Source organism: Sminthopsis crassicaudata, chromosome 1 (assembly GCF_048593235.1).
Source record: "Sminthopsis crassicaudata isolate SCR6 chromosome 1, ASM4859323v1, whole genome shotgun sequence".
Classification (NCBI taxonomy): Eukaryota; Metazoa; Chordata; class Mammalia; order Dasyuromorphia; family Dasyuridae; genus Sminthopsis; species Sminthopsis crassicaudata.
This window is the reverse complement of record NC_133617.1, coordinates 217,907,817-217,929,782: the sequence shown is the minus strand read 5'-3', so window position 1 is coordinate 217,929,782 and position 21,966 is coordinate 217,907,817. Positions and strand designations below refer to the sequence as shown.

General features: G+C 35.2%; 1 protein-coding gene across 16 annotated transcripts in view; it reads left to right on the top strand.

Annotated features, from left to right (window-relative positions):
* The window catches only part of LDLRAD4 (low density lipoprotein receptor class A domain containing 4), a 565,990-nt gene that overhangs the window by 203,873 nt on the left and 340,151 nt on the right, over positions 1-21,966 (top strand). For 14 of the 16 annotated variants that reach the window (XM_074274524.1, XM_074274419.1, XM_074274493.1 and 11 more), the window contains one exon: positions 21,105-21,574. In XM_074274524.1, the coding sequence (XP_074130625.1) occupies positions 21,535-21,574 (40 nt within the window). In that variant the 5' untranslated portion in view covers positions 21,105-21,534. Of the gene's footprint in view, positions 1-7,085; positions 7,249-16,463; positions 16,999-21,104; positions 21,575-21,966 lie in introns of those variants that run through there. The other 2 variants (XM_074274485.1, XM_074274517.1) reach the window with 2 other exon arrangements.

Sequence of the window (21,966 nt, the reverse complement as noted above, 5' to 3'; positions counted from 1 at the left end):
GACTATGGCACATCGAGCCCTTTTATCTTCTGCTGTCTCTTTGAAGTCTATTCAAGCTCATCTTCATTGCTTCTATGATACCATCTATCTTTTATCTTTTATCTTCCTCTACTCCTTTTGCCTTCAATCTTCTCCAATGTCAGAATTTTTTCCAGTGTCCCATCTTCTCATTAGGTGGCCAAAGTATTTACGTTTCAACTTCAGTATTTGACCTTCAATGAATATCCTGAATTAATTTCTTTAAGTATTACTATTCCTGGCTGTCTAAGTAATTCTCAAAAGTCTTCTCCAGCACTACAAGACACTGAAGTCTATAGAGAGGAAGTGACTTGTCCAGAGTACTGATATCAGTAATAAGTATCAGAGATGTCTTCTAATATTAAAGCCAGTTAGTCCTTTTTCCATTATGTCATAGCTTCTTCTCTTATAAAATTCTCTTTGTTGTTGAATAGTTCTCTCTCTTCCTCTCACTCTCTCACTCACTAGCCTTCCCTTCCCCCCATTGTCTTTTTGAGAGAGAAACACAGACAGACAGACAGACACAACCTTCCTCTCTCCTTCTCCCATATGCACACATCTCCCATTAGATTGTAAGTCTCTGAGATTAAGGATTGTATCTTTTTCATCTGTGTCTACCGTAGTGTTCCACATATAGTAAATGCTTAATAAGTGTTTTTGAATCAAAATGAATATAATGAGGGAGATTATACAAACAAGAAAAATATAAATAATCAGATATCACAACACAAGCAAGTATGCCATCTAGTATCTAAATAGTAGCAGTTCTTTAAATAAATTCTGGAAGTTGCTAGGATATTTGGGGTGACCAGATTTAGATAAGTATAACTGGAAAACTTCTTAGAGGTGATTGTTTTTAAAAACAAAAAATTAGAATTAATAAGACAGAATTCCAGTTTTTGTAAATCATTGTTCACAAATATATTGTTTTTTCCTGAATACTAGCCTTTTAATAAGGTAAAGACCATGAGTTTTTAGAATGTGTTGGTGAGAAATATATATCTAGTTTACCTGGCTGCATTTTTTCCAGGGTTGTGATATATATAGTCATAATATATAGTCAGTTCTGCTATAGTACCTATTTTGAAAATGTGAATTTGTTCCAATAAGATTGACATATTTTGGAACATTTTGAGCATAACCTGAATTCTGAGTTTGCAGTTTCTTTCTCAAGAAACAGTAAGAATATACAACACTGCATCACTTCACAATAACTCACAAGCTGTAACCCTATGGATGTTTACTTCCACAAGCAAATTTCTTTTTCAAGGTGAAGTACAAAATTTATTGCATTTTTTTGGGTAGAAAGCTGTAGAAGCTGTAGGCAGAGGAGAGCAGATCCACACATCCCTACCTTTCTGGTCCAGTGTAGCCTGAGTGCTGCAGTTGTAGTCAGTCCAACTTGTAGCACATTTTACCAGATTGGGCTGTGGGAAACTGGGTACAGTGGATGGTGCCACAACTTATTGTAGTATTTATATATTTCTTTACCATTTAATGTGTATAAAATTGTGCTCTTTTTTAAAGGTTCCTTTCTTTTTCTTTAATGTTACTGGTGAATTTTTTGAGCATTGTATCACTTACTCCATATTTCCCATTAGCCCTTTGATTTTTTTTGTGTAAATTTGCATAATACTGTGCTATTGGGGAACCCATCTATTACTTTCCAGTAGAAATAACTATATTAATTAAACTATAACTGTAGATTGTAAACTGCTTGAGGACAGCCTGGGACCCTTATAAGAATCCCTCTTCAAAGAACTTGACAAGTAATAATAATATATAATAAGTAATAATTAAATAAATAATAATAAAATGTCATTCTAACCAGACTCTCTCACAATTGTATATATTTCAGTAGATCTAGAATATGATAGGTTCAAAGTATAGATAAAATCTTCCATGGAAATTAAAAATATTTTGTTCCATTTTAACGGCAATTAGTAATTCCTGCTTGTTTTGCAAATTAACCCTATCCAATATTGATGAACTTAAGTTTTACTTATATTGTCAACAGTATTGAAACAAGACATTTGTGTACTCTAAGTAAGCTTAGAATCACTTAGTCACAGAATTTGTAAGTTGGCAGGGGCTTCATTAGTTTTTTAGTCCAACTTATATATAAAAGAATATTTATATAACAAGTAGACATTGGGTTTTTATAAGAAAATTCTCAAAAAAGAGAGAATGTATCACTTCTTGGGGCAGCTCTGTTAGGAAATTTCCCCTGACTCCTAAGTCTCAAATATCATCACTGAAATTTCTACCTGTTGCTCCTGACTTAACCCTTTAGAACCAAGTAGAACATGTCTAATCCCTTGTCCACATGCTGGCCAGTCATACACATGAAGATAGCTCTCAAATCTCCTGTGAGCCTTCTTTTTTTCTGCGGACAGACATGAGCAGTTCCTATCATTGAACCTCAATTACATAAACATAAGACTCTTCAGCATTCTTGTTGCCCTCCTGAAAGGTCTCCAGTTTATTATCAGTGTTCTTAAACTGGGGTCTCCAGAATGGAGTACAGATGAGGATTGATCAAGACAGGAAGAAACTAGAGAGATCATAACTTTTCTTTGCATTTTTTCTTTTCCTTTTTTTTTTCTTTTTTTGCTGAGGCAATTTGGGTTAAGTGACTTGCCCATCCAATGTCACACAAAGTGTCCGAGGCCAGATTTGAACTCAGGTCCTCCTGACTTCAAGGGCTGGTGCTCTATCCACTGCACCATTTTGCTGCCCCAATTATAACTTTTCTATTCCAGAAACCTTTCCGTCTCTTAATGAAGTCCAAGATGGCATCAGTTTCGTTGGCTAATCACACTCCCGTTCTTATCAGAAAAGAAAAAATACTTGAATATTCCCAACCCCCTTCCTCTACCCTCCTGAAAGCTTCATTCATTCATATAACTGACCATTCACTTATTCACCAGCCACTATATAAAAAGATAGGAAATGTGGCATAATAGGAAAATAGGAGGACCTGGATATCTGATACATATTGACTGTGAGATCTTAGTCAACTCATTTAATCAGTGCTGCAGGCAATTTTCTAAGGCTAGAATTCATACAGAAGAGCTGACCTGCCTTGGTAGAGGCAGTATTCTCCTTTGGGAATTCTCCACAATGAAAAATCACAGATCCATTTCCTTATCCTTATCCCTTCTCTCTACAGTGCAGTGTTCTATGTGCTGGGAAAGGTGCACGGTCCCTGTTTTCATAACTTTATTTATTATAAAATAAATACCTATGTGCAAAGAGGTTGATGGCTTAGGATATTAAAATATATCCATTTATTTAAAGCATATCTAAAAGCTTTCCTTTATATATTGTATCTTAAGTAGCTACCTACATCATTTATACATTGGTCATTGCATGGTTGATAGCTAATGGAAAAATTTTCCATCTGAGCTTTGTTTGTGAGTTGTTGTTGTTGTTGTTTTTTTGGCCCTGCAATTTTAGAATGTGACTGAATCTGCTTCAGTATCCTAAAAAGTAAATGGATTTCCATATAATTTCATAGCTTTTTTATATAAAAAGTCTACGTGTGACATTATACACACATATATAAATATATGTGTATTTTTGCTTCTGTGGAATACAAATGAACTTCACAGTTTGAATGTGAGTTTTCCTTGGCCACATGGGATTATAGGCCTGTGCAAAATGCTTAGCTATCTTTGTTGCTTATATGCTGACTAATCAAATCACTGATTTTTCTTTCCCTTTTACAGTTTTAGTACCAGAAAATTATTTATTTGGAGAAGCCTTTAAAATAATTTAGTGATTTTTGGTTGAATTATTGGTTGAATTATTTGCTACTGTTTTAATTTTCAAGATTTGGGAGAGGGAATGTAATTTTTTAAACGGAAGAATATAGTCAATAAAAAGTTAATATTTGCCTTTCTGTTTTTCCCATGGGAAAGAAAGAACTTCTTAAAACACTATGCTATTAACATGTATTTGAGCAATATAGTGGCCTTTTAGTATGTATAGTTTAAGGAATATGTTGTAGAACAGCACTGAAATAAATTGGGTTTTTGGGGGAGGGAGGCTTTATATACTTTTACCTGAAAATTAGAAGTTAGTTTCATAGTGTATGTTTTGCTAATATCAGAACAGATTTGTCAAAAACCTTATTAACTGTTAATAACATTTAGAACTGGAAGGAATTTTAGTGATTGTCTGATTCAGCATCATCTTTTGGCAGCGCGTGCATTTAGAGAAACTGAGGCCCAGAAATATTATTTGAAAGTTTTTAAAGACAATTTTATTATTTTTCTGTATTTTAAAAATTAGCATGTTCATCTCTTTCATCTCTGTCTCCATGCCACATACCCTACCACCATAAATTTAAAAATCTATATAAGTGTTTGTTGCATGAATCAATTCATAAAAGAACTTCAGCTTGAGCCCTCCTCCAGTTGCCCCTTTCCCCCATATTCCCATTCATTGGTTTGGTCCTTGTAATGACAGGCTTTTCTTAAGTAGATGACTTGGAAAAAATAGTGTTTCTTTAAAATTTGTTTTCTTCTTTCTTCTCAGACATGGGGCTTGACTTTAAAACCTCACCTTAGATTCTTATTAGTTTTGTGACCCTGAGTAAATCAACTTCATCTATAAAGTGGAAATAATAACGTCTACCTTATAAGGTTTTTGTTAGAATTAATTTGGGGATAAAGCACTTGACAAATCTGAGGTGTTATATAAATATGATAGCTTACTCTGATCATCACCATAGTTCTAAGATTTGGTTCTACGGTCCACCTCTCATCCCCCATGATGCCTCTAATTGTAATTGTACCAATTTACAAAGGTAAATTGTTATTACCCTTTAACCATCCCACTGTATTTCTCATGCAGTTTCCCTTTGTCAGAACGGTCCTTGTGTTAAGAGTCTTTTTTACTATAATTGCATAATTTAGGAGAAATAAAATATGAAGAAAAGACTGAATCTTTTTCATGTTCTAAAGACATTTCTTCACAGTTTAGTCTTAGGTAGGATATAGTCAGAAGCCAAGAATAAGCTGTTATTGCCTCAACGTCAGTGATGGTTGAACAGCTATAACAAATAGCCTTCCAGGTCCAAGTTTTAGATTATATTTGTCTCTTTATGAAGAAGAAGGTGTTCACCATTGATTTTTACTTTAGGATCCTAGAACTAAAAATAAATTGTGGATTATGACAGGATAGACCTAAGAGAAGCTAGGAGAAATAAGTCTTGCATCTATTCCTTGTCTGGAGGGTTTTCACACATGGAGTTCCATAGTCTTTATTATTCTGGTTGTATGTAACCCCACGCAAAGATGGCTGTCAATTGAGTGAGAAGCCTGTTGGGTTCTGCAGACCATTGGGCGGTTTAGCCAGAACTGTCTGCATCTCCCAGCTGACAATGACTGAAATCTGCAAGCTCTCTAGGCTTTCCTTCCCTTCCCTTCCTGTTCCCATGGAAACAGATTGTGGGGAAAACTGGGCATGGTGCTATCTTTACCCTGTTTTTTGGCGATCTGACGTCTGTTTCCATGGGAACCAGAAGGGTAGGGAATGGAAGTAGAGTAACTAGAGCACTTTTAAATTTCAATGGCAGCCAGCTTCCAAACTCTAAAATCTCTTTTGCCAGAGTCCACCCATAGGTGGGGGAACCGTGGCTTATTATGACATGACTCTAAGTGAGATGTGGGAGGTCATCTTGTAGAGCTGACAAGGGAGGAGAGAATCATCTTTTCAAACCATTTTCAAGGAAACGGAAAAATATTTAACTTTCAAGAAGTAATTTTTCAGGTGGTGGTAGAAGCTATTTTAATAATCAGATTTAACTATTATTTCTTCTGAAATGATATTATACATCAAAATATGCTTTTCTTTATGGAAGTTTAATGATGTATCATTTTAGATGGGATTACCTGAAGTAGGGAAGCTCTGGAGTATCTAATAACTCTCTGAATTTGGGCCTATGGCATATAGAACAAGGGGAATGAATCCCTAATTTTGTTGACTTGTTTTAAGTGCTATAAGTATTTTTGTAAAGACTAATAAATTAATATGTTTAGAAACAAATCCTGAATCATCTTTGGCTCAAATATTCAAATGGATCTGTGGTCCATTTGGACTTAGATATATTTTCTGAAGATGTATTTAATCCATGCCTATCTACTGCATGTGACTATTGGGCATATCCTCAGTGAAGGTCCCCGTGGTGTCCATTCAGAATGTTGGAGACCTTCCTCATTTCTGGTAGTATCAGTCAAGCTCTCTTGCCTGGTTATTTGTCCTCCCTTGCCCTCATCATTCGGGTGCCTGCTCGACTTCTTTTTCTATCATACCTTCCCAACTCCACACACAAGTGCCTGGCACACAGCAAGTGCTTAGCAAGTGCTCACTGACTTGACTTCCTGCTAATATCTTTTAGTCTAATTTTAAAAAAATCTCCTTATTAGTCTTAGGGGGGAAGCTCCTCTTATTCATCATGAACTTTTCCATTGTCTGTCAGTCAGTAAACATTTATTAAGTACCTCTTACATGCAGGTGCTGTACGAAGCAGTTGTGATAGAAAAAGGCAAAAGACAGTGCCTTGAGTACAAAATCTAATGGGTAAGACATTAAGCATCAAGTATATACAAACTAGCTATATATATAAAGTAGGAAATAATTAAGAGAGAGAAAGTACTAAAAAATAAGAGGGGTTGGGAAGGTTCATTTTAACTTCTCAAAGATTATTCTGTTCCTTATCTCTTAGACATATACCATCTCTAGTAGAATATTGGAATCTAATAGGTGTTTTTGAGAGAATCTTGGGATATATTAAAGGAGCTTTTCCGTTTCCTTAAGGCAATGTAGGCTGCTTTTTTTCCTCCTATTTAATGTTGGACCCAATTCATTGTACAATTATATTGCTTAATACATGTTTTAATAGGCAAGTTCTACAAGTTGTCTTTCCAAGGATATGGCATAATCTAGAAGAGAAAAAAAAGACATTCTCTATCCAACTTGATCTTCCCCATGTAGATAATCAGACCAGATTATTTTGAATGGCTATATATCTTTTTCCAGGAGGCTCTTTAATGTTTTAGGGCTTGCTGGAACTGGAGCTATGCTATCCACAAATAGAAACATCTGAGGACCTCATCATCCATAGAGTGTCTCTTTTCATCTTGGACTCTTCAGTGGATCTCTGCCAACCCAGTGATGAATACCGTTGGCTAATATGCCAGTTAACACAGTGCTTGTCACATAGTAAGTGCTTAACAAATGTTTGTTGATTATGTCTCTCTTTTATGTTTGTTTCATAATTTTCTTTTTGAGATGACCAAATACTTGATGGGATTTATGAGGGTTCATCAAGGCAGTCCATCTTTCTTTTGGTCTTCCTTACAGGAATATAATCTTCTTCTGAACTCTTGCTGTTTTCATTTGCTTATCATCAGACTTTAATTACTTTTGAATGTCTAATCTTGACAATCTAATTTTATTATTCGTTGTTCTTTCTCCTATGTAGTGAACATTTATTAAGTACTTAGTATAGACTAGGGTTTTTTAACCTGGGATCCATAAATTTGTATTTTTAAAAACTATTTTAATAGAATAAGAAGCTTCAGGTATGGAATGAACTTCTAGGATGAAGAGATTATTAGGACATTGTAGAAAAAACTTAGGAAAGCCAGGAGTTCTGTCTGTAAAGGAATGAAGTCTGCATGTGAGAAGTTCTCCCTCTTCCTTTTGCAAGGCTATTTTCTTAAGCTGACCTATGGACAGTTAGCTTAAATTCTCAGTACAGTCTTTTTGATTCATTTGCTATTGTTTAATAAAAGGAAAAGAAAATATATAATATTTGTATTTTAATAGCTTTTTTATTTTCAATGAACATGCAAAGATGGTTTTCAACATTCATTCTTGCAAAATCTTATGTTCTAAATTTTTTCTCCCTTCCTTCCTCCCACTTCCCTCCCTTAGATAGCAATTAATCCAATACAGATTAAACATGTACAGTTCTTCTAAACATATTTCCATGTATATCATGCTACATAAGAAAAAATCATATTACAAAGGAAAAATGAGAAAGAAAACAAAAAAAACCCAAACAAATAATAACAAAATACTATGTTGTGATCCATACTCAGTTCCCACAGTCCTTTTTCTCTCCATCCTAAGTCTATTGGAATTGGCCTAAATCACCTCATTGTTGAAAAGAGCCAAGACCATCAGAGTTGATCATCACATAATCTTGTTGTTGCTATGTACGATGTTCTTTTGGTTCTCCTCACTTCACTTAGCATCAGTTTGCGTAAATTTCTCCAGGACTTTCTGAAATCCTGCTGATCATTTCTTATAGAACAGTAATATTTCAAATGGAATAATATCAGCCATTCCCTAACTGATGGGCATCCACTCAGCTTCCAAATCCTTGCTATTACAAAAACATTTTTGAAAACATGTGAGCCTTTCCCCTTTTTATGATTGATATTTGAAAAACTACTTTGCTAATTACTTTGATATCATTGGTTTAAATTGTAAGCCTATATTTTTTATATTACGCATTTAAAAATAGTATTCTGCAAAGAACTGCATTGGTTTCACCAGATTACCATTAGGGTCTATGAAACACACAAAGAAGATTATAAACTCTTGCTCTAGAGCATTTTACAAAGTATTATGGGGATCTGTGATGTTTATCTTATGGATGTTTCTTTCTGTTTGACTTCCTTTAGGATATATATTCAGTAGTGAAATTGGTGGTTTACAGTAAAGCTTCTTAAACTTTTTCTTCTTCACCCAAGAAATTTTTACATGACCCTGCATATATAAATATATTAAATAGATATAGATATATAAATCAAATATTTATTGATAAATCATAAATATGATCCCCATATTTAGTTACGATATCCCATGTGGGGTTGTGAACCACAGTTTAAAAAGCTGGGGGAGGGCGTTTACAGGATATGGGCAGTTTAACTTCCCTCTCCTCCTTGTTCTCCCTGCCTCCAACTTGGAAGTTATGTCTCCATATTTAAATGATCTGAGATATTCTTTTTTTTTTTTGCACTCTTTTCCCACTGTATCATAGTTATGTATTTATTTTCCTTTAATGATAACTGTAAAATCTTTAAGAACAGAACCCATGTCAAACTGATCTTTATATTCCCTAAACCTAGGACAGTGCTTTGCATGTAGGTTCTCAATAAATGGTTATGGAATCCAAATTGAGGGAAATGACTGTTTTTCCCTGCTTGTTGTTTCAGTACCCTGAAGTTTCTTGGCCCAATTATGGCCATCTGATGGCTAATATGATGCTATTATCTTTCCATGGTAAAAACCTTCCTCTTCTGTATTTCTTACTTTTTTCTACCTGCCTTTCATTATTCTTCTCCCTGTGTAATGGAGGCCAGCATCTCTGAACTTTTCCTGAAAAGATGGATGCTGAAATGTTTGCTCTAGGTCTGAAGGTAGGATTGTCAGTTAACACCAGAAGATCCTGAAGAGGATGAGAAGAACTTGTATTTTTGAAGTATTTCTTGATTGGTATTTCTACCCTTTTTCTTCCTGTCCTTTCCTCCTCTCCTCTCCTCCTTTTCTTCTTCCCTTCCCTCCCATCTCCTCCTTTCCACTCCTCCCTCTCTGTTCTTCTATCCTTGCTTTGTTCTTCCCTCTCCTCTTCCTCTTCTCTTCTTCCCTTCTTTCCCATCCCCTCCTTTCCCCCCTTTCTGCTCCTCCCTCTCTGTTCTCTCCTTGTTTTGTTTTCCCCTTTCCTCTCCTTTCCTCTTCTCCTCTTCCCCTTCTCTTCTTCCCTTTTCTCCTATCCCCTCTCTCCTTGATTTGTTCTCCCCTCTCCTTGTTTTGTTTTCCCCTTTCCTCTCCTTTCTCCTCTCCTCTTCCTCTTTTCTTTTTTCCTTCTCTCCCATCCCCTCCTTTCCCCCCCTTTCTGCTCCTCCCTCTCTATTCTCTCCTTGTTTTGTTTTCCCCTTTCCTCTCCTTTCTCCTCTCCTCTTCCTCTTTTCTTCTTTCCTTCTCTCCCATCCCCTCCTTTCCCCCCCTTTCTGCTTCTCCCTCTCTATTCTCTCCTTGTTTTGTTCTCCCCTCTCCTGTCCTTTCCTCTCCTCTCCTCCTTCTCTTCTCCTTTTTTCCCTTCCTGTCATCTCCTCTCTTCCTGCTCTCTGCTCCTCTCTCCTCCTCCTTTCCTTCCTTCCTTCCTTGAGAGCATATTATTGGACAATGTAATACACACATCACATCGTTCCAGATCTTTTCCTAGTTAATCCATTATGGTCAGATACTATGTAGCTAAATTCAGCAATTAATGGGAATAAGAAACTATGATTCAAGCTGTATTTCCACAAGTTAAATACAGCAAACTGCAGCTGGGGCCCAGTAGTTTTATTTCTTGATATCCCAGCAATCTGTTATATGATATTTAATAATGGATTTAGAAGGTGAACAAATTAATTTATAATCAAGCAAATGGAATAATATTTTTTCTCAATTTTAATACACCATTCCAAATCAAATTGATTTCTACAGCAGGTGATGCAAAACAACCATTATGCAAAAAACATGAAGGGTCTCACATATTGTAAGAAGTTTACTCACATTACATTTGTTCCTAGAGGCAACCACTACTGTATTACAGGGTCATGAAAGCACAGGCTCTCAGGGGCTATCCTGCTAGTACACACAGTACCTTGCCGTTCCTTCAGCTCTCAATAGCACTGCTTTGGTTTTACTGTGGGCAACATAGGGATAAGGCAGCAGAAATCGGTCCAATAATGAACTTTTCATGTTTGTCTGGAGTTTTCAAGAATATACAGAGCCCGGATTTGTGGAGTACCATTAGTTAAATACTAGGGAGCCTTTACCCTAAATTCCTTGCCCTCTTGAACAGCTGCTCTTCATGACACATGCATTTTCAGAGCGCTGACTGATCCAGCCTTCCAGGAAGATGTGAAACCCTATCGGTGTTTCCTTAATATATGTGGAGTCAGGGATTGCTCATTAAACTGCTTGGTGTGCCTGAGCCTCTCACAGATGCAGTGTTCTTTATTGTATGTAACTGTACTACTGAGAGCTCATTTCTGAGGCTCTTGGACTGAATTGATGCCAGACTTCTTCCATGACATCAGCCCTATGGGGTGGCCCTCAGATGGGCAGTATTTTAAATTATGTCCTGAAGACATCTGTCAAAATGCGTTGTTGTTGAGCCTGTGCAACCATATTAAGTCATTCCACAAAAGTGAGTTGATTTGACTCATTTAACTTTCATGCCCCATCCAATATTGTTTGTGGATAAAAGTTTGTGGTGGAATTCTAAGGGCATTCTTAACAATTTTACTTGGAATTCTAAGGCATTCTTAACAACTTTACTTGGAATTCTAAGGGCATTCTTAACAATTTTACTTGGAATTCTAAGGGCATTCTTAACAATTTTACTTGGTCTTTAAAAAAAAAACTCTTGTTGGAAGGAAAGTGTGCTGCTTGGGGGGATATGCATATATGAGGAAGGTTTGGAAATTGTAAATAATTGTTGCCTTGTGGTGTTCTAAATTTTATTCCCTAAAAACGTATAAAAGAGAAGACAATGAGATGTTAAGATAGCATGAATTCTGATTGTCTATGTATATATACATACATAGACATATATGTCTGCATATGTGTGTGTATGTATATCTTTCTAAATAGGTAAGTAGACAGATAGATATACTCTTGATAAAAATGTTAGAACACTGTTCCCATCCTTTTCCTTCTATCTCTTTCCTCAGTTTTTTCAAAGGAAGTCAGTGATGAGTCAGTGTGTTATAGTGTGTATGTGTGTTTGTGTGTGTGTGTGAGTTTGTGTGGTTATGATCCAGGAATCCTAAGAGCCGACCCATAAGTGAATGACATACCTATCAGCAATTCATTAACAACCAGCATTTGTCAGTGCTGGAATCCTGGGTGAGACTATCTAGCCCCTGGGGTGTCAGAAAAAGCTTACCTCAGGCCTGTCTGTACATATGTTTATCATTGCCGTCTCTCTTTTTCTATCTGTCTGTCTCTTTCTTTCTCGCTAATCCTTTCCTCTCCTATTGATCATCCTTGAGAAATAAGAGTAGAACCTGAAGAAACTAGGAGGGGGCAGTTTGGAACACGAGTTAAAAATCAAATCTTAGACACTTAGATTTAGGCAAATCAATGAATTTCTTTTTGCCTTAGTTTTCTCATCTGTAAAATGGTGATAATAACACCATCTTGCTCCAAGGGTTATTGTAAGGATAACATGAAGAATGTTTGTAAAGCACTTGGCAAAGCATGTTAGTAATGATATAGAAATGCTAGCTGTTATTGCTATTGCTATTAATCTTTTGTATGGAAATATTCAAAGAAAATATTACTGGAATTTACTTTTCCTTCGACATTGAGTTTGGAAAGAGTAACTTGACAAGTTGTTTTTTCAGAGTAAAAAACAACCAACAAAACCAAACAACTTTCATTCATTCATTTATTTATTTAAAGAAAGGTGAATATGAGCAATACGGGAAAAGTCTTTTTGTCAAAATTTGGCATGTTTTGATTATAGAAAGAAGAATAAAATTCAGAGTTTTGTTGTTCAGTCATAACTAACTCTTTGTGATCCCTTTTGAGGTTTTCTTGGCAAATGTGTTATAGTATTTGCCATTTTCTTCTCAAGCTCATTTTTTACAGATGAGAAAACTGAGGCAAACAGGATTAAGTGAATTGCCCAGGGTACCTAGCTTGAAATGTCTCAGGCCAGATTTGAACTCAGAAAGAAGAGTTTTCTAGATTCCAGGTCCTATATCTGCTCACTCTGCCACCTCAAGGAATTAGAAGAAAATAACTGGGTAGTTCTAATTGCTGAATTAAACAGATGAATTATTTCCAGAAGACATCAGCTTTTATCATTTGTCAGTTTTATTAGCTTTTAAGCGACCAATAAAGCAAGCTCCCCAAGATTTTGTATCAGATTAAAGAGCATTGGATCTATCAAGTTATGAAGAGAAGCTTTGTACTAAGGCCACAATATTGACTTCTGTCTCAGAATATACATCATTGGTTTAAAGAATAATTTTGAAGGAAATGAAAAAACACAGAGCCTTTCTGTCACTGGAACAAATAAAGAAAAAAAAAGCTGTATTCTATAAGAAAAAGCTTAGTTACATTTTTAAAAGTTATACCTACTAATATCAAAGCCAAATAGAATCACTTTCCATTGGTGCATTTCTGTGATACTTCACAATCTTAATGATTAAAAAACCATTTAAAAAGCTATGCCTCCTTACTTGTCTAGATAATTTCCTTTTTTGTCATTTTTCTTCTTTACCTATTCTGCTAAACTTCATACCAAATGCCTCCCCCACACATTTTCACTGCCTTTTGCATCTTGTTTCCTATATCCTATAAATGTAGTAGGCATGGAAGGAATTTGTATTTTGATTTTTATCTCTTGAGAAATCTTTTCTCCAAGAGAGTACAGGCCCTCTAAAACATTAAATATTTTAAGCAGATGGGTCTTTACCAAAAAATAATAGAAGACATAGCTGAGAGACTTTAAAATATTCTGATAATAATAGCTGACATTTATTTATATAATACTTTACCTTTTTGTTTTTAAAGATGTATAACTTAATTTTTGTAGGGAAATCCACATGAATAAATTGCTTCTATCCTTTATCAATATAAATAAGGATTTTTTTTTGCAATTAAAACTCTTAACGAATTTCCTAGCACAGAAAGATTAAGACATTTTTAAGATTACACAGCTAGTATGTATGAGATAGAGTTCAAGATGAACTTAAAAATCATCAATAAAAACAAGCATTTCCATATAAAAAGAACAAGGGAGATGTTTGGATAAACTAAAATTATATAAAATTTATGCTTTCTTTTATATATATTTATATTTGTATATATCCTTTTCTTTTAAAGAAATGTAAATATAAAAATTAAGAGGGCAATAACAACACTGCTTAGCATGACCCTTTCTGCACTTTTCTATTTACTTTGGTGTTTCTACCTTCTTTCTATCATTGAATATGGGTGATGGTGGGAAGAAAACAAAATTGCTGGAGTTAGGAATACTTATCTTCCTGAATTGAAATCAAGTCTCGGACACTTAGAAATTATGCGATCCTGGGAAAGTCACTTAACTCTGTTGACCTAATTTTTCTCGTCTATAAAATAAGTTGCAGGAGGAAATGACAAATCACTCTGTTAACTTTGCTAAGAAAACTCCAAATGGGGTCACAAAGAGTCTAAAATAACTAAAAAATTACTAAACAATGACAAATGTATGAGAAGTAGGACCTGAAGTCCAATTTTCTATTCACAAAGCCATAAATATCTACAAGACATCAATTCACTAAACATACTGTTTTCAATGTACTTTGAATGTATGTGATCCTCATGTGACTCTCACAGTGACTTTGTTAGGAAGATACTATAGGTATCATTATCTCTAGTTTACAAGAAAGGAAGCTAAGAACAAGGGAGATTAAATGATCTCTTATGGACACAGAGGTAGCCAAGGTCAGTGTTTGAATCCAGTTCTCTCCTGATACAGATACTAAAATTCTTTCTACTCTCCAACACAATGAAGGCTTTTCAGCCTTCTGAATATTAACTGAATTAAACATTGAGGCAATAAAAATTAATTAATGATATTTTAATGTATGTATATTTGTATATATATACATACATACATACACATGTATGTATATTTGTAGAAACATACATACATCATACATATATTCTAGTTCATCTCTTAAGGAATTTAGGTGACTTTCGGTGGGTGAGTCTCTAGAATTTCATTTTTTCAGTGCTCTGCATATGTGAGTTCAGATAAGTCATTCATCTTCCCTGTGCCTCAGTTTCCTTGTCTGTAAAATAAAGAAGTTGAGCTAGATGGCTTCAGATTCTTTTCAGCTCTGGATCTATGATTCTACCTAAAAAAAATAAATAAAATAGATTGTTGAGCTAATAAATCTCTAAGATCATTGACATCCCTAAGATCATAAGAGTCATTCTTTCCCCTGTCTCTTGAATAGCTCAGAGAATCCAAATGAGAACTCTAAGAGAAGATTTGAAGAAGCAAATCTGATTTCTTAAACTAATTTTCTCTCAGTGTAACTAGACTTGGAAGACACACAAAACAGGCCCAAACTTGGGCTTTTTTGGGAAAGGCATATACATTGTTAGTGGCAGATCTATGTTCAGGTTTTTCACAAAAATCTTTTACAAAACCGAATGTTAACACCTTTAAAACATAGGAATTAAAAATAGACATTTTTTAATAAGCATCCAAATCATGAGATTTTTAGGGCAGGCTGTAACCTTAGTGGCTATTTGGTACCACCTCCTCAATTTACACATAAGAAAATTGAAGCTTGTAGAATGAATTTAAAAACTAAATATATGTACATATATATATATATATATACACACACACACACACACACACACACACACATATATATATAAAATACCTCTGCCCTTTACTTCTACAGATGGACACTTTCTTTGCAACTAAGACTCTTAAGAGAGTTGCCTGAGAGCACAGAGATGTTAATTGTCTTATCCAGGATCACACAGCTAGTCTTCTGTCTTGAAGACCAGCTTTTTATCCACTTAGCCATTCTGCTTCTCAGTGTACAAGGTCACAGACTACAAGGCAAAGCTGGGATTAAAACACATTCCTACTTCCAAATCTAATGCTCTTTTCATGATCCTGCTTGTTTATTCTTCTCCTTATCTCTCCTTAGCCCCAATAGATTATAAACTGCCTTAATGCAAGGACCATATTTATTTCTTTATAATCTCATTAAAGTATAGTCTGTACCTTCTCAGTGAATAATGACTGACACTTGCAGAGACCTTCAACTAGGCTGTCAAGTCGGTATGTTCATGGATTTTGGAGAAACTCATGCAAAAATGTGTGAAGTCTTTTTCCCAAGGTGACATAGTGATTTTTTGTGTCAGAGTCAGGAATAGATCCTAGTTAAGTTTCCTTTTTTTTCACAGCCATCTCAAAAACTGTTTGTCATCTCTATCTTAAATGAACCAGCAAGTTTAAAATTTTTTCATGTGCTTTTTGCGGAAGTGGAAAGCAACTTCTATATAAAATACTCATTTAAAATAATTTCATATTTTAAAATAGCTCCCCCACTTATCCAGGTGAATGTGTTTTTGTGCTTTTTTTATCTTCTGTCTTTCCCCGGAACATTTTTGGTAGGAGTAGTGACAAGAGACCATCGACATCATTTCTAAAGACTGCCACAACTCTGATCATTTTCCTTACAACATATAGTCTATCCAATTTCACCACTCAGCCATCTCCTAGGTAACTAGCACTTAGCCAACGAAACAGACTGTCCACAGTGAAAGGAAATTAAAAAAAATTAAACTGCAGTGTTTACACTTTTTTTTGAATACTTGATTTGCTTAAAATATATATATTTTTAAATTACCAGGTTTCAAAAAAGTCTGTTTCACTTCTCTATTGAATTTTGATCTCTTTGCCTACTTCATGGCCCTAATCTTCCTCTGCAAGTAGATGTCTCCACAGTACAATGTTTAAGTTCGTGAAAACTGTCATCTGTCAAAGACCAAATTTTAATTCCTCAGGGATTACTGTGATTGAGTTTGACCCAAGTCCTCATGAATGAATGGCAAAGCAGACCTAATTCCACAACTAATTTGGTTAGATTTTGTGGGTGTTCATTTTCTCCCCCCTCTCTCTCCCTTTTTAAATGTCCCTTCCTGTGGGGGTGTTTTCCGTTTGATGCACTTTATTTCCTTAGTAACTGTTGCATTGTTATGGGAGGGGCTTAATGTCGTTTTCAAGTACAGTCTTGAATCAATTTATTTCCTGGTTAGTCTTCCCCATCTTCATAGTGTGAAGAGAACATCTATGTGTATGCATTGGCATCTGAGTGATGAGCACTTTGGATTTAGAATAAGAGTGCATGAGGGTGTGGCTCAACAATACTCTGATCTAGGGTGAGTCTCCCTTTTCATACTTCTTTTGCTTCTTTGTAAAGTGGTTTTCTTCGGAGATACAGTAAGGGTCAAACATTCAGCAATTAATGTTTGAGAAAGCCTTCATTTTCTTGGGTACCGTGGAAAGGAACTTATTATGTGACCTTCGGTAGATCACTTTACCTCAAAGTCCTTCGAATTCCTCATCTGTAAATAGTCTAAATGGTTTCTAAGAGTGCTTTAAGTTCTGAATCTTTAGTTCTATCATACTGAAGAGATATGGTTCTCATCCCAGCCTTGCTATCTGCTCTTGACTACCTCAGTATCTTAGGGCTGCAGTTTTCTCATCTGTTAAAAAGAGGAAGTTGGGTGAGATGATCTCTAGTGACCCTTCTGAGTCTAAAATTCTGTGTTTTTCAGGAATATTTTACAAAAATGAAGACTCCATTTATTCTTTTTTTTTTAAGGCACACTGAGGGCCCAACTAGTCAATTCAAAAAGTATGGCACCTATTCAAAATAGAACATCTCGTCTTTATTATATTCAAACACACTTAATATCTAACATAATGTGCAGGACAAAATTGTTTCTCAGATTATAATGTGGAGAATTAAATTTAAAGTGTTTCTTGAATATTTCTTGAATGTGCAGTCCTACAATGACTATAGAATACAGTGAGGTAGGACTTTAAGAAGTTTATGATCCACTTGGGAAAAAGAAGAGATTTACTTTTTGTCCTTGTTTAGTTGTGTCTGACTGATCCTTTGTGACTCCATTTGAGGTTTTCTTGACAAAGACACTGGAATGGTTTGCCATTTCCTTCTCTAGCTCATTTTACAGAGGAGAAACTGAGATGAACAGGTGAAGTGACTTGCCCAGGTTCCCACAGCATTTCCAAACTGTGTGCTCTATCCACTGTCACCTACCTGCTCTAAAGACAAAATGGGTTAAGCTATTGAAGGAGATGATAGGGTACCACTTATTATTGTTACTTTGTTTTTTTAGTGTTTGGGAAGAATCACTATTTTAGCTGTTATTCCATTATATTTTGTGGTGTCCATTGGAACAATGTCCATAGTTGGGCAAGTGAATCAGTTGAGAGAACAAATTGATGAAAAAACAAGGCAACTGTAACTCTGGACAGTGAAGCTTTTAGAATCTAAAATGTTGCTGGGCTCAGTTTTTTTCTGCCATCTTCCTTTGATTCTGTGAAATCTCTGCTTTCTGCTGTATGCTTTCTGGTGAAGGCATTTAGATGAGCAGTAGGTGAGAAGAAAACAGTTCAAGAAGTGAAAAAATTCAAAGCAGTGATAGTAATAGAAAAGTTACTGGAAAAAAAAGTCAAGAGTCTGTATTGGAATATGCAAATTATATATTACTTTTATGATGATACATGTTAGCCTTTCCAATTATTTCATAGGGTTGATTGGGGTTGATCTTAAATCTCATAGCAATTTCTCTTCAGAATTTTAGCAAAGGAAGGCTTTTCAGGGTGTTCCAACAATTTTAATCTGGTGGCCTACCTTTCTCTCATGGAATAAATAAGTTTGAGAATGAGAAAGCAGATTATAGTCACAGGAAAGGAAAACAGTCATTTTGTTTCCCTCCCACCACTACCCATACCCACCTACAGATTTCCCATGGCCATGTGAAATGTGAGCGATGTGATAGTTGAAATACTTTAAAGCACAGTAGCACTGTAAATAAAACAAAAACAGCGGAGAACACCACTCAAACTTGTTTTTCATCTCTCAGACTAGACTGAGAATGGGAGCAAATAAAGTGCAACAATTCCTGTGAATATGAATTGATTCATTCAACAAATATTTATTTAGCTCCTATGAAGTTTGATGCAGGGGAAAGATACTCAGAGGACCTATTTTCAAATCATCTTGGCTTGGGCCACATATCTGGGTGTCTTTAGCCCAGTTCCTTCATCTCTGTGCGTCTCAGTTCCCTCAACTGCAAAATGAAAGACTGTACTAGATGCTTTCTAAGATCCCATATTCATTCATTTATTTATTTAATAGATTTTTGGGGGACTAATATAAAAAGGAGATTCTTTGCCTCAATTGCTACCTAGTTTTAATCACTGAATAGGTGCAGCCTCAATCAAATGGAAACTTATTGAAGACCTTAGTTTAAAAAGGTCAAGGTCTCCCATTACATCCAGGGCCATCTCTAGTCGTCTTGATTTATATCTGGCCACTGGACCCAGATGCTCTGGAAGGGAAAGTGAGGCAGATGACCTTGCACAGCCCTCCCTCACCTAAATCCAATTCACTTGCATGTCATGGCATCGCCTCCCTGATGTCATGGACTTTTTCGAGAACGTAGGACAAACAATAACATTTATGATCCTATAAATCCTATATACACAACAGTGGGCTAAGTGCTAGGGAGAATTCAAAGAAGAATAAGATAGTCCCTACTCTCTGGTCCCTAATAGGGAAAATCAAGTAATTTTACAATTAAAATGTAAGCTAGAATGTTTAAATGTAATACAAACATAACAGTTTGGGAATTCAGAGGAGGGGAAATTATTTTTGGATGGGGGATGGATTAGGGAAAATTTCTAAGAGGAAGTGATTAGCTAAAAGAGATTATAGAATGGAGGCAAGGAAAAATCTGGACATTAAGAGAGTGATTTTTTTCTTTCTCTTCCATCTAGTTAGGTAAGTTCAGTGTGGCAAAATTGAAGTCACCTTTGTTGTTTTTAACTGTGTTTTGACTAAATTGGGCTACTTCAAAGAATGAAATTCTGTGGGATGTGAATATAGTCTTCTATTTTCATATTTCATATTCCAGAATGAAATGTTTTCTGTGCTTTTAACCAATTTATAAACTTATGATTTGCTAATTAAAATTCTTCTCATGTACTCAGTAACTATATCACTAATGATTTCTTTAGTATCCTTCATTCGGTGGGTTTGTAGATACTTGAAAGCAGGTAAATCACATTGCTTTTAAAAATGATCTCTATGTTAGAGTTTATATTTTCATTGATTGGACGTTCCCTTAAATTAGTTTGAATTAGAGATGTTTGACTTGATATATATTCTATATCTACTTGAATAAAACAAAAAAATTATACTGTGTGCCCTTTTGTAAATTGTTCCTTATGTAAAGAATATGTAAGACATATAAGATAACTTAGCAATCTTTTAAAAAAGTTTTCTTTCCTTGTTCCACTTGGTGAAAAAGAAAAATGTGATTGTAGTTTCTGATTGTTAAAAAATTGACTAGGAGGAAATAATTATAATGGAAATAAAATTCATCCTTCTCTATCAGTGATAATTTAAATTTAATGTTCATCATCTATTTTTAAAAGTCCGGCCTTTTATTATTCTCATTTCTTTTTCTTTTTCTTTTTTTATTGGTTGCTTTGCAATAACCATATAAGAGGAATATCTATAAAGAATGGTTATACAATGCTTTTCTTTAAAAGCATGTATAAAACAATATGGAAACTAAATCAATTTTTCTTCTGGATCCTTAATTTAAAATTATATATATGCATATATATGTATATATACATATTATATGTGTGTGTGCATACATGTATGTATGTATATAAAAAGAGTCTAAGAAATCTTGGCAAGACATCTCTGGTTTCATTTTTCAAGGGTTTATAAACACTAATTTCATTGCATTTCTTGTGACTGAGTCTTAGTGAACTATATGAGAAAGAGGTTATATATCTCATTTTTGTTCTCTCCTCATTTTCAGTAGCTTGAGAAATATTTTCATTATTTTATACTTCACTATAACTGTTTGTACTGATATAAACCAAAGACATAAGCACATTGTAATTATACTTTTACTATACCTTGTTGCCCATTGCTTCTCAAATTGAAATTTGGAGAAATGATTTTTTTCTTGTTCTCAGGAATGAATGAAACCCTGAGTTCCTTTTTTTTCCAAACTTCAAAAATATTCAGGAAAATTTGCCACATTTGCTTTGCTGGAGAGCTTTCAATGTGTTTAGTTAATCCATAATAATGTTTTTGGGTAGTTGGGAGGATTTCTTCAGCCTGGTGAGTTTATGAATTTTAATATTTGTACAGGTCATCAGAAGATATAATCTCCTTTTTATTTTATTTTATTTTATTTTTTTAATTTTTCAGTGAGCGTGCCTGAGGGGAAAGACAAGCCCAAGAGAAAAGACAAGGCAGAAAGCAATTGAACATCCCAAGTGGCTGCAACCCAAGGAAAGGATGCTGGCTACCCAATGGTTCATTAGAACTACATTTTAGAAAGGGAAACAGTCTCAGCAGGACAACTTCCGTGGCTTCCTGATTCACCATGGCCTTGATTCTCTGGTTGGACGGCTGAAACCATTGTGTGTCCAATACTTGTTTTTTGTCTTTGGCCGGTCTCCTGGTACCATCTGCTCACAGGATCTGGTGAGAATCATATGCTACCAAAGGTTGCAATCCGGAGAGAGATGGACTCCGACAAGCTAAAATGGAAGTAACTTGACAGCTTCAATCCCTCCAGTTGCCTCTTGTAAGGACAAGTTAAGAGTGGGAACACAAACGTGTCTGGGAGAGCAGTATGCAGGAAGCTGGTTTTCAGGCCACAAACGCTTTCACAGGTGAGGTTCCTGGACTGTGAGTAAATTGAGAGTTGATGAACTTTTTTGTAATGTGCAACTGAAATACCACAAAAATGAATGTCCCAGCACTCATTTGGAACCATGAATTTTAGGAGATATAGGAAAGTGAGAAGTATAAGCAAATAGGCTGACCTTTTTTTTTTTTTTTTTTTTTTTTCCTCCCACAAAGTAAGATTATACTTTTATTTTGACCTCATATGTTAGTTTGAGGAGGGACCCTGCATTTTATGATTGTGTATAAAATGTCCTGAAATACATATTACAGAGATATTCCTCCCCATTCTGTAAAGGAATTTTGTTACCAGAAGAGACCGGGCGGATGAATTTGGGTAATTTCCTTCACAGAATAAAAAAAATCTCCCCTCCCCCAG